This window comes from Chenopodium album, chromosome 27 (assembly GCF_948465745.1).
Source record: "Chenopodium album chromosome 27, dcCheAlbu1.1, whole genome shotgun sequence".
Classification (NCBI taxonomy): Eukaryota; Viridiplantae; Streptophyta; class Magnoliopsida; order Caryophyllales; family Amaranthaceae; genus Chenopodium; species Chenopodium album.
In genome coordinates this window covers 32704153-32721188 of record NC_137860.1, presented here as the reverse complement: position 1 = coordinate 32721188, position 17036 = coordinate 32704153, and the positions used below count along the sequence as shown (strand labels likewise).

The window sequence follows — 17036 nt, the reverse complement described above, 5'->3', positions numbered from 1 at the left end:
AACGTCCGGGAGTCAAATTGGATCTGAGCAACCAACCAATATGTCCATAAACGGTCATTTTACCCGTTCACAACTTGTAGTGATTTCGTAAATTCAAGCCTACTACGGACGTTTATGACAACATATAAAGATCATATATGGTTTCAAATGACATTATATAACCTCGAGATGTATGCCTTTGGGTTTCAAGGCTTTTTTCCACCGGGCCCCAAAAAACCTCAATTTTCCTCAAAAAGAATGGATTATAGCCTTCAATTTTGACCTTTTCGCCCGGAAATAAATTGCCGAAATAATTACTATGGCCCATAAAATCCTTTGGGAATCAAATTGGGCCGGTGGAACCATCTAATATGTCCTTAAACAGTCATTTTACCCGTTCACAACTTGTAGTGATTTCGTAAACTCAAGCATACTACGGACGTTTATGACAACATATAACGATCATATATGATTTCAAACGGCATGATATGACCCTGAGATATATCCCTTTTAGTTTCAAGGCTTTTTGCCACCAGGCCCCGAAACCTCAATTTTCCTAAAAAAGCGTGGATTATAGCCTTCAATTTTGTAATTTTTAGACCTTTTGTCGCCCGGAAATAAAAATTGTCGAGATGTTTATCATGGTCCCTAATACCCTCCAAGAGTCCAATTGGGTCGGTGGAACCATCGCATATGCCCTTAAACGGTCATGTTACCCGATCACAACTTGCAGTGATTTTGTAAACTCAAGCTTACCACAGACGTTTATGAAAACATATAATGATCATTTGGTTTTCAAACGGCATTATATGATCCCGAGATATATCCCTTAGGGTTTAAAGACTTTTCGCAACCGGCCCCAAAACCTCAAAATTCCTCAAAAAGCGTGGATTATAGCCTTCAATTTTAAACTTTTTTGACCCTTTTTCGCTAGGAAATAAAAATTGCCGAGATGTTGACAATGGCCCCTAATATCCTCTGGGATTTAAATTGGGTCAGTAGAACCATCTAATATGTCCTTAAATAGTCGTTTTACCCGTTCACAACTTGCAGTGATTTCATAAATTCAAGCCCACTATGGACGTTTATGACAACATATGATGATCGTATATACTTTCGAACAACATTATATAACCCCGAGATGTATCCCTATGGGTTTCAAGGCTTTTTGCCACCGTGCCCCAAAATCTCAAAATTTCCTCAAAAAGCGTGGATTATATTGCCTTTAATTTTATAATTTTTGACCTTTTTACGCCTGGAAATAAAAATAGTCAATGTTTTCCATGGTCCCTAATACTCTTCAAGTGTCCAATTGGGTCGGTAGAACAATGCAATATGCCCTTAAACGGTCATTTTACCCGACCACAACTTGCTGTGATTTCGTAAACTCTAGCTTACCACGGACGTTTATGAAAACATATAATGATCATTTGTGGTTTCAAACGGAATTATATGACCCTAAGATGTTACCCCTTAGGGTTTCAAGACTTTTTCGCAACCGGACCCTAAAACCTCAAAACTCCTCAAAAACGTGGGTTTATATCCTTCCATTTTGAAATTTTTTGACCCTTTTTCGCCGGGAATTAAAAATTGCCGAGATGTTTACCATGACCCCTAATATCCTCCGGGAGTCAAATTGAGTCAGCTGAACCATCCAATATGTCTGTAAACGATCATTTTACCCGTTCACAACTTGTATTGATTTCGTAAATTCAAGCCTGCTACGGACGTTTATGACAACATATAATGATCATTTGTGGTTTCAAACGACATTATATGACCCCGAGATGTATCCCTTAGGGTTTCAAGGCTTTTCGCTACCGGGCCCAAAAACCTCAAAATTCCTCAAAAGGCGTGGATTATAGCTTTCAGTTTTGAAATTTTTTGACCCTTTTTCGCCTAGAAATAAAAATTGACGAGATTTTTACCATGGCCCCCTAATATCCTCCAGGAGTCAAATTGGGTATATGAAACCATCAAATATGTCCTTAAACGATCATTTTACCCGTTCATAACTTGTGATGATTTTGTAAATTTAAGCCTATTACGGACGTTTATGACAACATATAATGATCATATATGGTTTCAAATGGCGTTATATAACCCCGAGATGTATCCATTTGGGTTTCAAAGCTTTTCGCTACCGGGCCCTGAAACCTCAATTTTCCTCAAAAAAGCATGGATTGTAGCCTTCAATTTTGTAATTATTTGACCCTTTTTCGCCTGGAAATAAAAATTGCCTAGATGTTTTCCATGGCCCCTAATATCCTGCGGGAATCAAATTGGGTCGGTTGAACCCATCCAATATGTCTTAAACGGTCATTTTACCCGTTCAGAACTTGTAGTGATTTCTTAAATTCAAGCCTAATACGGTCGTTTATGACAACATATAATGATCATATATGGTTTCAAACGGCATTATATGACCCCCGAGATGTATCCCTTTTAGTTTAAAAGCTTTTCGCCACCGGGCCCTGAAACCTTAATTTTCCTCAAAAAGTGTGGATTATAGCTTTGAATTTTTGTACTTTTTTTAATCTTTTTTCGCTCAGAAATAAAAATTGCTGAAATTGACCTGATCTAAACCTTAACCTGATCTCAAACTAGGTTGATTCGATATAACCTGATCCTGATTTAACCTAGGACCTAATTTGACCCAATCCAAACCCGACTAATTGTATACCCGAATTGACAACTCTAATTTCGTCTATGTAAGATCACTGCCCGTATCTAAGCCTAAGTAATAAGTTTTATACCTTGGATCTTGATTAAATGTACCAATACCAACTTGCACATAATAAAATAGATCCACAAGACCTAACGAAGGTCGAATGATCCAATCATTTATGTGACACGACTTCAAAGAGGTACTATGTAACCTTGTTAGGGACTTAACTCTAGAATTCGATAAACGAATATACTCTTCCCATTTCTTGTATTCAGTATAGTTGTTGGTGCGATGTATAGGTGATTCAGGAGAGTCTCGATGAATCATATTAAGGCTATAACCAATATGGTTTTTAGTAGCATGACTACTTTGAAGAAAGTTATTGACTATAAAGAAAAGGAGTGACACTAAAAAAAGCTGTAACAAGGGATTAGCCATAGACATTTAAAGGTTTTTAAAAATTGGAAATCTCTTAAAAGTTTTTTTTTTTTTTTTTTAATTTTTGTTAGAGAGTTTACTTAGCTTGACTATATCAATTTATTTATTTTTCAACAGGTTAAATCTATCAATTTAAGTATATTAAAATCAGTCGTAATCACCTAATTGTTCATATGTGCTTTAATAATTTTCTCACCAATGATGCTGGTCAAAGATAATTATTGTTTTATTTATGGAATGTAATATGATTAATGATATCAAAATGATATATGTAGATATTTTTGATATACTACCTAAAAAAAGTTTCAATTGGACTCTTAAAAAAAAGTGAAGGGAACATTTTAATATATACTCGTTGTCCTTAATTTTTGTCCCTTTTATATGCCTTATTATAAATATTTCTAATTCTATACACGCAAAAATTATAAACATCTGATATACTTAAAGTAGAAGTTATAAACTTTTAATAATGAACCTACTTCGCGTAATAAGATTATTCCACTTGACTATATAATTTCATATAGATTAGGGATGATTTGTGGTTAGACTTTTGAGAGTTGTGAGTTGTTACTCTAAATAACACAATTGGGCCAAAAAATTGGGATGGAGGGAGTAGATTATAGATAATTCATAACCATAAGTCCATAATGACCAATTTAAGATTCGATCTCCGAATAATCAATACGATGATATTGCGTAGCAAGACAATATACATTAAGCTTAAAGAGAGGACATTACATTAAAGCAAACACAAACAATGAATTAATGTTATTATTTATAGATAAGAAGATAGCTGGTATCAACAACCCTTGTTGCAATCCTCTTAATGTTATTATTTACATGTAAGAATGAAGATAGCTAGTATCAACGACCCTTGTTGCAATCCTCATTTGCAACGAGTAGTTGTCCATTTGGAATATCATATGTTATCCGATGACCAACTTGTTGCGTAGATCCTAATACGGTCATACCATCACCGTCTTCCATACTATTTTCGAAAATCTTCAAGCAAACTAGGACTTGACCATCATGTTTGGTGTAAATTTCAAATGTCACGTCAGAATTCATTACGAAAATTACGTTATTTGCAAACTTCCAAGTAATCCAAGGAAGATTAACGGTTGTAGGTTCACGTACACGTTTGTAACAAAGGCCGAACCCTTCATACCTTGTTGAAGCATCATCTAATTTCTCTACATTTGAGTTTCTAGATTCAATATATGCTGCCACCTCTTTTTCTAAGGCTTGGTAGGCCGAAGTGGTTACAAGGCTTATGGCTGTGCCTGTGTCGATGATGGTTCCTCCTTTTCCGTCTGGTGTGATTTGAAACGCGTTAGGAGGAATATCAAGGTCCTTTTTGTTTACCTGAATACCGCGAAGATCTAAGTAGTAGTAAGGTCTGTTCTGATGTTGAAACATTGGGGTGGCACTAGGCTTTCCGGGTTGTATACAATCATCTCCAAATCGAAGTAACATTGGTGGTAAATCTTGATATTCTTTCTTTTGTAAGCAATATTGGAATTTTCCATTAACCACAGTTTTTTTTTGTTCATGGAAGCTACGTGCGCCATAACTCATCCCAAATATTCCACTTATTTTGTTGTTTGGATCATCATCTGCATTACAACACAATCAAAGGGTACCTCATGTTATTTATTGTATATCAAATGAAATAAAGATATATGCATGAATAATGAAATTTTAGAATATTGCTAAGATTATTGTAATATATATTTTCATTCTACAAAGATTTTATAACTTATGTTATTACAAAATTAAAGATATTAACGGTGTACATTTTACAAGTCATTTAAAATGTGAATGGAAAGATAAATGAAGAACAAATTGAGAGTAATATCATACCTAGATGAAAACCTTGCATGTTGAGACCGCAACCAAAGAGAATAAAATCCACAAGTCGAGGAGTCGTTGGAGTCTCGAAGGTAAAAGATTCATGAGCCAAAACCGAATCGACTTTGGCGCCATCTCCATAGTCGGTTTCCAACTTGCAAATATTGTTCTCACACTTTGCGCCTGAAGGACACTCGGTGTGGCAAGGAACTTCCTTATAAGTAATAGATTTACTAGCGGGATATAACGGGTCTACTTGTCGAAAACAATTGTTACCACAACCTTCACATTGTGTCCATATGAGATCACTCGCGGTATCAAACCCTAGATGAACTGTTTTATGAGATGGAATTGGATCAAATGTGCCCATTCCCAACTCTACCGCGTAGATAAAAGTACCTAATCTTATTGGTGGTCGTATGGTTGGATCATCATTCTTGGTTTTGTTGTTTTTACCTAAGTTTGCAAGGGATTTGATTCTGAGCTTGGACAATTCGATGTATTCCCTCCTTCTCGTTGCATCCATTTGTGCAAGGTTTAGTCCATTTCCATGAACTAATTTAAGGCTAAAACCTTTGTGATTTTGGGTGGTAGCATTATTATCAATAGCATGGATGATTTTGGGTGCTAGAGAAAGAAGAATTATAACAATTGGTGAAAAATAGACTAATTTATTTGGATTAGCCATTGAAGCTAGTTGTTGAAAATGAATCAGTGCAAACAAGTGGGGTATTTTATATACTTGTAGATTGATTGAAATTTGCATACTACTGATTGAATATGATAGCCATAGTTTATAGCAGATGTACATTTAAGATTATTGAATATTATAATTATCTTTGATCAGTATTTCTTACTGATTTAGGATGGATGAGTGTTATTATATTTTGAGATATATTTGTTAATTATAAACTACCTTATTTTGATAAGAATGTTTTTGTGAGTCATAAAGCATGTGTTCCTATCCTAGTTAGTTTCTCCCCCCTTGGCCAACCCACATGGTGCAATGGTCTTATATATTTGTGATTTGTATTAAATGAATTTATTACTCATATTGGCTCAATATCAACTTACATACAAAATACCAATTATGTATTTTACATTTCCATGGATGAATCTCTTGAAAATCTATAGTAGTCATTTCACTACCTCTATACTTAATTTTCATTAACCGTTTTTTATTTTAATTTTCTATTGGTCAAATAAACTTATTAAAAATAATTTTTCTTTGTTATAAACTTTTATTTTTCCTTCAAAAATTTGTTTTCTGATTTTTCAAGAATTATTTAAAAATTTTCATAAGTTATTTCCTAATAAAATTAATTTTTAAAAACAAAAGATCATTTTTATAAGTTTGACAAAAAAAAAAAAAAAAAATCAGCCAATGAAAATTAAGTATAGTGAAAGTCATTTTAAGGTGACTACGTACCGTTAAACCATATGCATCTCCGTCCTCTATTTCAAGGTGTGATCAAAATATACAAGGTTAAAATAATTTAATATCAGATCGATTTTGGCAACAGAGAATATATAGGAATAAATAATTTTTATTATGCAAGCTAAATAACTATTACACATCAATTATCACCATAACAAGGCGCTGGATTGAAGTATAGTAGATAATTATCAACATCATATACAATCCGATGACTCTTCTGCTGTTGTGCTCCCAAAACCGTCAAACGGGTATCTACATTTTCTGAACTATCAAGCATTGTGAAGCAATATATGTCATTATCACTAACTTTTGATTTTCTAATAACAAAGGATGTTCTTTGTGTAAGAACGAAGTCGGCGTTACTACCAAAATGTAATATGATTGTAGGAAGATAAACAATATCTGGTTCCGTCGAAATTTGTTCGTAACATATTTTAAGACCCAAAAAAGTCTCGGACTCATTTAATCTTCGAACATTAGAATTTGCACTTTCGATGTAGTGTATCACCGCAGATGCCATTATACTGTAGGGTTCCGAGGCCATGGTGGAGAATGTCGGCACTGTGTCTATTATACACCCGCCTGTACCATCTGTCTCATTGAAAGCGAAAACCTTGGAATCGATTTCTAGTGGTGTAGAATCAACGGTGATGCCTTGGAGGTTTAAGTAGTATAGAGGGCGACCTGGGTACATTTGCATTGTTGTTTTTTGTAGTCCTTCTTGTAGTTGTATCGCTTCATCGCCGAATCGGAGGTACAACGTAGAATCACCAAATGGTAAGCAGTAAGAGAACACTCCTTTGAAGTATGCTCTGACTTGATTCAGGAAACTATATTCGCCGCTACCCATTCCCAATTTTCCATTTATCCTGTTAATTTTTATACTACCTGCGTGAGATTGAAAACAATTATTCTTCAGTTATGATAGAATGAAAAAATTAAATGAAAGAGTATACACTGCACCCTAGTAGTATTATAACAAAAAAAAATTGCAATCCAAATCAACTTTAAAACACCATTTTTAAGTTTAAAGTACAATTAGAAATATCAGAATTTTTTTTTTTTTTAAAAAAAAAAATCTCCGGATTATCAACCCTAAATTTCAAGATCAGTGGATTTTTGGATGAGATCAGATACATTGGATATTTTGCACAACCCTCTAGGTAGTGAGAGACCGAGTGGGACTACAATAGCCATCTATCTATAATTAATACTAAAAGAAATTGACATAATTCATTTATCCAATTTGCACATGTGTCAACTTTCTCCTTTGAAATTTTTCCGCCTAAACTTTTTTCTTTTTTCACATTATTTTATTTAAAAAAAATAAATATTGACTACAAAATACTTTAATACAAAATGGTATACATTAAGCTCTTCACATTTTTTTTAATAAACCTTTTGACAACCTTTTAACCAATTAATGAAACATCATTCTATGCTTTTTTACGAAGTTTTGTTTTATATAGCTCTTTTTTTTCATTATATTTGTGCATCGCACGGGAGCTAATTTAAGTATAAATTACCCACAAAACCAAGAATTTTAAAAATATGAGTATATTGAATATTTACAATGTGAAAAATGAGAAATCGAATTTTTTTTTTTCTATGATGCAATTTTTATATAACCTTATAAAAGGTAATTGTTACGATATTAATAAATACCATACTAAAAGATAAACCAACAATGATACTACATAATGCCATAGTGATTATTAAAAATAAAAAATTATAATGATATTTTTTAAAAAAATATGACACAACATGAAGCCATAGTTTAATAATTAAAAGTTAAAAAGTATAATGATATAAAAAAATTACCGGAAGCTAACCTAGTTTAAAAGAAAGATGACACAACATGAAGCCATAGTGAGTATCGAGTAGTTCACCTTACCTTGCTTGAAATTTTGCATGTTAATTCCACAGCCAAACGTGACATTCTGCAGTTGTACTACTAGGCTGTTTCGGCTGCTATCTTGAAAAGGAGTGGAGAATGTTTCAGAGGCAGCAATGGCTATTAAAGATGAGCCATCTCCGTAAGTACGATTCCACGTACAAGCACCATCACTTTGGCAATATGCATCATGAGGGCATTGATTGCAAGGAAATGGTTTATAGGTTCCAGATTGACTAGCAGGATATGGGGCATCTGTTTGATGAAAGCAATTTTCGCCACAACCTTCGCATTGTATCCATGTAAGATCACTTCCAGTATCTAATTCGAAGTTATAAGTCTTGTAACTTGGATAATGATCAAAACTTCCAATCCCAAATTGCACATAGTAATATAGACCAAAACCATGTATTATAGGTCGAAGGAATTCATCAGTACTATAACTCGATCTGGTTGATGAGATAGTATTTTTTGTTCCATAGAGTGTTCCTAGTGAGTTAGCTCTGCTAATTGAGCTTTGAACGTATTCCTTAATTTTATCGTCTTCAGTAAGGTTGGCACGAAATGTAGGTGATTCAGGAGAGTCTCGATGAATCATTTTAAGGCTAAAACCATTATGTTTTTTATAAGCATAACTATTTTCAAAGATAATAAACAAAAGGAGAGTTAGTAAAAAAATATTTGATGGTAAACTAGCCATGGCTAAAATTTGGAGAATGTTTTGCTTAGGAGGTGTATGAGCCTATCCTTAAATTAAAGATACAGAGTATTAGAAGAATGATGATTATCTTGAAATTGTGGCTGAATTTGTAGAATACAGCCTGAAGAATATTTCAAGATCTAGAATTAAAGTGTCCATCCCCCCTTTTCTCTGATATCAACCCTTTCATAAGTCAACTTTACTCTAGAATTACCTTCTAAAGCGTATATCTACAATGACATTATCTTATATGAAGTATCTCTTTTGATCTAATCCAGTTATTTTGGAGATTGTCCTAGTTCATGATCAAATGATACACAAAAGTTGTGTATCAAATGACATTTTCATGATAAAATAATTCCAATTAAGCAAATTAATGAAGAGAACGTGGCCTACTTCGTACGTTATTAAGGTTACCCGTATTCTTTTTTAGACAAAATTCTAAATTCTTTCAATCAACATGTTTCTTTTTTTATTAGCAAAGTTTTGTTACGTACAATTCCATTTTTACTGTTACTACCCCCATATACCACCACCCAATTTCGAGTGGGTAGGATTATTAGTATCATTTTCCTTCTTAATCACACCTCGCGATTTAAAGTGATTGTCAAAATCAAGCGTGTCAAATTGTCAATACGTCAGATGAATAAGGATCCCATGATTCCAAAAGGTTGACTCATATGCTTAATAGAAAATAGATCATTCAAAACCTTAATAATCAACTATATTAAATCTGTATTAAGTCACAACCTCTAAATAAATAATCACTACAACTAGGCTAGGGGTGTTCATTATTAAAACTGAAACGGATCGGTCTGGGTAAAACCGGATATTTTCAATCCGAACCGAAATCTTGTTCAAGTAAAGGTTTTTATGGCAGATAGACCTGTCAATTCCTGACCCAACCCGGTGACCCAACATGACCCGATTGTTAACCCGTTTTACTGAGAGAGAACCCGAACCCAACCCGACCCAAATGACCCGAAATAAACCCAATTTAACCCATTTATCATAATTTATTTGTAATGATCCTAGCCATCCAAACCACTTGAACCAAACGACCCAAACAACCCGAAATTTAACCCGTACTCGACCCGTTGATCCAAATTGACAAGTCTAATTGAAAGCATATATATACTTATGGACTATTTGATTTGCAAGTGAATGACAAAATACATACAATTGGCTAACAAAGAGGACACACATTGAAGCGAACGCAAACAATGAATTATCATTCTTATTAATTAAAGTTAGCTAGTATAGTATAAACTAACGACCCAAATTACAATTCTCATCTGCAACGAGTAGTTGTCCATTTGGAAGATCATATGTTATACGATGTCCAACCTGGTGGAGAGATCCTAATAGGGTCACACCACCAATTTCCTCTGGCGATTCCAAAAATAACAAGCAAACGTAAACTTCACCCTCAAGTTTGTAAATTTCATACAAAACATCAGGATTAATTAGGAAATTCACATCATTTGGAAACAACAAAGTAATCCAAGGAAGATCAAAGGTTGTAGTAGATGCACCACTAACACGCTTGTAACAAAGATAGTCAGAATCATCAGGACCTAATCTCACAACACCCGGGTTTCTAGATTCGATGTACGATGCCACCTCGGCTACCAAGACATGGTAGGCCGCTGGGGTTACGTAGGTTTCGTCCGTCCCTGAGTCAATCACGGTTCCTCCATTACCATTTTCAGAGATTTGAAACACGTTAGGAGGAATCGCGAGAACTGTTTGGGCAACCCTAATGCCGCGGAGATCTATGTAGTAGATAGGTCTGTTCTGAAATCGAAACATTGGGATGGACCGAGGCGGTCCAGTGGGTTGTATACAATCATCTCCAAATCGAAGGTACATTGGTGGTAAAGCTTGAGCTACTTTCTTTTGTAAGCAATATTGAAATTTTCCGTGAACCAACTCTTGTCTTTGTTGCTCTTGGAAGCTAAGTTCGCCATAATTCATTCCGAACATTCCACTTATTCTATTGTTTTCATCTTCATCTGCAATACAATACAAATTAAAGGGTATCCTAATAAGTTATTTGATTTCAATAATTACCTTTATTATTATGGTGTTTTTGGTTCAAGATTCTAATATTTTATTATGTGCGACATTGTTAAGTTTCTTGTAATGTCTATTTTCAAAATATCAACTTTTTATAAAGTATGTTAATACAAAATTAGAGATTTCACTTGTACAAATTTATCTTAAAAGTCGCACAAAAAAAAAAAAAAAAAAAAAAAAAAAAAAAAAAAAAAAAACAGAGGAAGTAATAAATACCTTCAGCGGTAAAACCTTGCATGTTGATACCGCAACCAAATAAAACATCATCCAAAACTAGAGGAGTAGTTGGGGTCTGGAAGGTAAACGATTCATAAGACAAAACCGCTTCAACTACGGCGCCATCTCCATACTCTCTGATCACCCGGCAAGTATCGTCCACACATGTTGTGCCGGGAGGACAGTTATGGCAAGGGAGTTGCCTATAAGTATAAGATTCAGTTGCAGGATAAGGAGGATATACTTGTTTAAAACATTTAGCACAACCTTTACATTGAGTCCATATGAGATCACTTCCGGTATCGAACCCGAGATAAATTGTTTTATGAGATGGAGATGGAGATGGAAATGGATCAAATGTGCCTATTCCCAACTCTACCGCGTACATAGTGGTATCTATTACTATTTGCGGTCGTATTATTGGGTCATTTTTAGTTTTGCTTTTTTCACCTATTCGCACAAGTGATTTTAGTCTTTGCTTGGACATTTGAATGTATTTCACTCTTGTTGTTGCATTCATCTCCATAAAGTTTGGTCGATCTCGATGAACTAGTCTAAGACTAAAACCTTTGCGATTTTGGGTGGTAGCATTATTATGAGTAGCATGGATGATTTGAAAAAGACTAGCTAGAGAAAGAAGGGTGATAATTATTTGTGAAAAATAAGCTAATTTATTTGTATTAGCCATTGATGAAGCTATTAGTTTTGAAATAACTTGTGATAGATAGGCTAATTTATACTATTTGACTTGTTTAAAGCTTGTACCAGTTCATTTGAAAGAGAATGTGAAATAGGAACGCACATGTTTAGCCATTTAGGCCATATTTGGTTGATAATGGTTCCAAATGGTCCTAAAAACAAGTAACTTGCTTCTTTTGTAATCTTTGCTTAGGCGCTTATATACAAATAACTATATTTGAGATGTTTGTTTAAAGTCCTTGTCCAAGTTCATTTGAAAGATAAGATAACGTGAAAATAGGAACTTTTTTTCAGCCATTTAGGTCATATTTGATTGATTTTGGTCCCAAATGATCCTAAAAACAAGTAAGTTGCTTTCTTTTGTAATTACTTTGCTTAGGCACTTATAGCTACCTATATTGACATGGTTAAAGCTTGTAGAAGTTCATTTGAAAGAGAGTGTGAAAAATAAGAACTCTTTTAGCCATTTAGGCCATATTTGGTTGATTTATGGTTCCATATGGTCCTAAAAACAAGTAACTTGCTCTTTTTGTAAATTCTTTGCTTAGGCACTTATAATTAAAAACCTATATTTGACATGTTTAAAGCTTTTACAAGTTCATTTGCAAGAGAATATAATGTGAAAAATAGTAACGTTTTTAGCCATTTAGGCCATATTAGATTGATTTTGGTTTCTAATGGTCCTAGAAACAAGTAACTTGCATTTTTATTTTTAATTAGGGTATCCTACGCGCGCATCGCGCGCGGAGGGGCTAGCTCTTGCGGAGAATTTGTATTGACATATACCGTTGGTTTAGGTGGTAGACCTGGTAATTTTAATACGTACACTATCTAGTTTATGTGTCTATGTGGTAGATTTGTAAAATAGTATAAGAAAGCCACAAAAAATATTTTAAGACAATTATTTTTTAAAACCCTAAAAAGTTTGATGGTGTTATTTCAAAATTATTGTTAAATAAAATTTAATTGATTTGCATCCCTTCATATTTTAAGCGTCGAGTGTTAGTTTAGAACTCTTAGCTTAATTGATGTGCATGTTTCAATAATACTTAGGGTATGTTCACATTTACTTATTTTCTGTTCAGTTCAGCTCCAATCAGTTTAGTTCAGTTCAGCTCCTAATTTCCTTCTCTCATAAAAAATTCATTTCAGCTCAATTCAGTTCAGTTCACTTCAGCTCCAATCAGTTCAGTTCAATTCAGCTCCAATCAATTCAGTTCAGCTCAGTTTAGTAAATATGAACAGGCCCTTAGTGTAATATTTTTAACTTGTTTTTCTTCAAATGGTTTTTTTGTGAGCTGTGGACCTGTGGTCATATGGACTATGGAGTAATAGTATGTAAAATGTTGCAGCTAAAAACTTAATAATATATAATTTTTCCTCTATCTTAAATTCTCTCAATAATTAATACCAGCTATTTTTTTTCCTGCCATCGATTGATTTCCCTTGATTTTAGAAATTTTAAGTTCTTTATACCTCTTGATAACATACGTCTGCTCTGATATCAATGTACTATTTAATATGAATCTCATTTAAATTCTATTATGTTTTTTATATGTACAATTTAAAAGCTAATATATCTTCAAAAAACAAAAAAAAAAAAAACATTCAAAAGCTAATAAACCTTAACGATAGTTGTAATTAAAGGACAACAAGATAGTAAATAAGAAGAGCAATTACAAATGAGTAAAAATAAGCAGTATCTTGGTTATAAACCGTCTCTTTGTATACACAATATTTTTTTTTCTTTTTAAATAATAATAATATCATATGAAGTGTAAAACATTAGAATTTTTTTATTAAAACTAAATTAATTGATGATATATGAATAAAGAAAAAAGGCATTAAATATATAAGTGATAGTAAACATATTAGTGAGGGTAAAAAAGTAAATACACATTTTGCACACAATTTGGTACTCATTTTTTATGGTATAATTGGTAGCACACTATTCCTAAGAGTTATGATTTTTTTGTAAATTTCTTTGCAAGTAGGAACATTTATAACCTTCCCTCGAAAAAAAAAAAAAAAAAGGAATATTTATAACCATTTAAGCCATATTTGGTGATTTTGATTCCAAATGGTCCCAATTGTATAGTAGTCATCCTTAAAATGACAACTAATTATACTAATTTTTATTGACAATTTTGATTTATTTTTAATGTCAAAATTAATTATAAATCATTTATCTAATTTTTAAAATTTTAAGGCCCTATAATTCTAAGAGCCCAATTGTTTTCAAGCCCGAGCGAGCTAATAAAAATAAAATTATAATCTTATTATTTATTATAATTTGTAACATACTAAGAATGAAAATATCTTATTATCGACTAACTAACGACCTTTGTTGCAATCCTCATTTGCAACGAGTAGTTGTCCATTTGGAATATCATATGTTATCCGATGACCAACCTGGTGGAGAGATCCTAAAATGGTAATCGAATCGTCTACAATAGTCAAGCAAACTAGGACATCGCCACTATCTTTGGTGTAAATATTAAACACTACGTCAGGATTCGTTACGAAAATTGCATTATTCTCGAACACCCAAGTAACCCAAGGAAGATTTATGGTTGTAGGCTCACGTACACGCTTGTAACAAAGGCCGAACCCTTCGTAACGAGCTTCAGAATCACTTAGTCTCTCCAAATTCGTATTTTTAGCTTCGATTTCTGCTGCCAACTCGGGTACTAAGACACGGAAGGCCTTTGTGGCTAGAAAAGTTACGGATGAGCCTGTGTCGATGAGGAATCCTCCGGTTCCGTCGGGCTTGATATCGAACACATCAGGAGGAATGTCGAGGTTCTTCTGGTTAACCCGGATGCCACGGGCTTGTAAGTAGTAGAAATCACTGTTCTCATGTCGAAACATTGGGATGGAACTAGGCGGTCCAGTGGGTTGTATACAATCATCTCCAAATCGAAGGTACATTGGTGGCAATTCTTGAGCTTCTTTCTTTTGGAGGCAATATTGGAATTTTCCCTCAATTAAATCATTTTTTTGTGTTGGGAAGCTGTATTTGCCATAACTCATTCCAAATATTCCACTAATTCTATTGTTTTCTTGGTCGCCTGCATTAAAACAAAAATTAAAGGGTATAGTATAGAGAGTCAGAATGACAAATTATGTAAACGGTATTTGATCCTAATTGAATCTTGTTTACCAACTAGCTTAGGCTTGAAAAGTTTATAATAGTATGTTGACAAAATGTGATTGGCTGAAATTTTATACATTCTGATTTACTTTTTTGTGCCCAAATTCATTACAAAATCATTTAATTTTTCAATTCTAAAATTACTATAATATCTGAAAATCATATTTTATTTTCGAAATATTTAAATCAGTTTTAGAAAATAAAAAATGATATTTAATTATTTTTTGCATTTAGAATAAATCAAAATAAAGATGACAAGTAAAATTTCAGCTAACTACAAAGCGCCATTTAGTTTAATGTATGATAATTGCTTTTTAGATGACCGCGGTAGAATCATCCATTATCTAGTTGTTTATCCATATAAAAGATTGTGTGAAATGCAAATAAAATGTATCCAATTTATTTATAAAGAAGGAGGCATATTTTAGAAATATTGATCGGCAAGTCACATAAGCAATGACTTATTTCAACCATTTGTATTTTATTTGAAAAATAAATAAAAAATCTAATTGCCACGACGTAAGCAAAATTAATGAATGAGATTTGAGATTTTAATTTTAAATTCGAAAAACAACAAACAATATATAGTAATTTAGGATATAAATTACTTCGTATTTAAAAACAAAAAAAAATTATCATTTCACATAAACATAGCACTATGAATGACAAAACATATTTTAAATTAATTTATTTTCAGTAAGAACTACCACGGTTGCATCATAAATTACATTAAATTAAAATTATAACTTTGACTATTTTAAAAGACAACAGTAATTTAATTAAACTGTTATGTGTTTTTTATTTTTTTTTTTTTTTGTCTAAAACTATTAAATAGTAAAACGAATCAAATAATTGGAAAAAAAAAAAAAAAAAAACTTAATGAGATATATGAATTAAAAAAACGTGTATTGCACGGGCTCCTCTAATAAATAAATAAGAGAGGGAACAATACCTTCTCGAAAATTTTCCATATCAATTCCACAACCAAAAAGAACACCCTCAATAGTAAGAGGAGTAGCCGTATCAGTGGCAAAGGTTAGAGATTCACGAGCCAAAATCGCGGTGACTTTGGCCCCATCTCCATACAACACTTTCACCTGGCAAGTTTTGCCCACACATTCTGCTTCAGGACACTCGGAGCAAACAAGTTCACTATAAGTATACGATTCAGTTGCAGGATAAGGAGGGTCGACTTGTTTAAAACAATCATCACAACCATCACATTGAGTCCATATGAGATCACTTCCGGTATCGAATCGTAGATAAACTGTTTTATGAGATGCTGAAGGTTCAAATGTACCCAATCCCAATTCAACCATGTACGTAAAAGCGTCTATTCTTATTGGCGGTCGTATCATTTCATTTGGGACATTTGTTTTGTTGTTTTTACCTATTAGTGATTTGATTCTGAGCTTCGACAATTCGATGTATTCCCTCCTTCTCGTTGCATCCATTTCCGTAAGGTTTGGTCCATTTCCATGAGCTAATCTAAGGCTAAAGCCTTTGTGATTTTTGGTGGTGGCATTATTATCAATAGAATGGGTGATTTGAAAAAGATTAACTAGAGAAAGAAGGATTGTAAACATAATTAGTGAAAAATAGGCTGATTTTTTTGGATTGGCCATTGAAGCTTGTTGTTGAAAGAAAATGTATCAGTGCAAACAAGTGGTGTTTTATATTGATTGAAATTTGCATTAGTACTAGCATCTTAATTATTTAATGTTAATATAATTATAATTACCATCTTAAATCTTTACCAAAAAAACAAAAAAAAATTATTACCATCTTAAATTCTGCAGATTTCTTTCTTTATTTATTTGGTGAAATAATCTTCTATTATATTATCGGACCTTATATTATCTTTCCTTTTCTTTCAAAAAAAAAATCTCATCTTTCCTTTTTAGATGGGATATTTTATTT

At 33.0% G+C, this 17036-nt stretch overlaps 4 protein-coding genes across 4 annotated transcripts; all 4 read right to left on the bottom strand.

Annotated features, from left to right (window-relative positions):
- Window positions 1-3949: 3949 nt before the first annotated feature.
- On the bottom strand, window positions 3950-5624 carry LOC145620088 (aspartic proteinase nepenthesin-2-like). The gene is made up of 2 exons (XM_081674734.1): window positions 4949-5624; window positions 3950-4701 (listed from the first exon to the last, which is right to left on the bottom strand). Exons 1-2 carry the CDS (start codon window positions 5622-5624, stop codon window positions 3950-3952), a joined length of 1428 nt encoding a protein of 475 aa, XP_081530860.1.
- An 889-nt stretch (window positions 5625-6513) lies between these two features.
- On the bottom strand, window positions 6514-8866 carry LOC145620087 (aspartic proteinase nepenthesin-1-like). The gene is made up of 2 exons (XM_081674733.1): window positions 8269-8866; window positions 6514-7262 (listed from the first exon to the last, which is right to left on the bottom strand). The coding sequence occupies exons 1-2, from the start codon at window positions 8864-8866 to the stop codon at window positions 6514-6516; spliced, it is 1347 nt and encodes a 448-aa protein (XP_081530859.1).
- Window positions 8867-10237: 1371 nt separating this feature from the next.
- On the bottom strand, window positions 10238-11651 carry LOC145620085 (aspartic proteinase nepenthesin-2-like). The gene is made up of 2 exons (XM_081674732.1): window positions 11264-11651; window positions 10238-10983 (listed from the first exon to the last, which is right to left on the bottom strand). Exons 1-2 carry the CDS (start codon window positions 11649-11651, stop codon window positions 10238-10240), a joined length of 1134 nt encoding a protein of 377 aa, XP_081530858.1.
- A 2645-nt stretch (window positions 11652-14296) lies between these two features.
- Window positions 14297-16570, bottom strand: LOC145620084 (aspartic proteinase nepenthesin-2-like). The gene is made up of 2 exons (XM_081674731.1): window positions 16069-16570; window positions 14297-15033 (listed from the first exon to the last, which is right to left on the bottom strand). Exons 1-2 carry the CDS (start codon window positions 16568-16570, stop codon window positions 14297-14299), a joined length of 1239 nt encoding a protein of 412 aa, XP_081530857.1.
- Between the last annotated feature and the right edge of the window lie 466 nt (window positions 16571-17036).

Coding starts and splice junctions, on each gene's coding strand:
- LOC145620088 (XM_081674734.1), bottom strand. CDS start 5,624: ATGGCTAATCCAAATAAATTAGTCTATTTTTCACCAATTGTTATAATT. Junction 4,702..4,948: donor CATGCAAGGTTTTCATCTAG/GTATGATATTAC, acceptor GTTGTAATGCAG/ATGATGATCCAAACAACAAA.
- LOC145620087 (XM_081674733.1), bottom strand. CDS start 8,866: ATGATTCATCGAGACTCTCCTGAATCACCTACATTTCGTGCCAACCTT. Junction 7,263..8,268: donor CATGCAAAATTTCAAGCAAG/GTAAGGTGAACT, acceptor AATCTCACGCAG/GTAGTATAAAAATTAACAGG.
- LOC145620085 (XM_081674732.1), bottom strand. CDS start 11,651: ATGTACGCGGTAGAGTTGGGAATAGGCACATTTGATCCATTTCCATCT. Junction 10,984..11,263: donor GCAAGGTTTTACCGCTGAAG/GTATTTATTACT, acceptor ATTGTATTGCAG/ATGAAGATGAAAACAATAGA.
- LOC145620084 (XM_081674731.1), bottom strand. CDS start 16,570: ATGGATGCAACGAGAAGGAGGGAATACATCGAATTGTCGAAGCTCAGA. Junction 15,034..16,068: donor TATGGAAAATTTTCGAGAAG/GTATTGTTCCCT, acceptor GTTTTAATGCAG/GCGACCAAGAAAACAATAGA.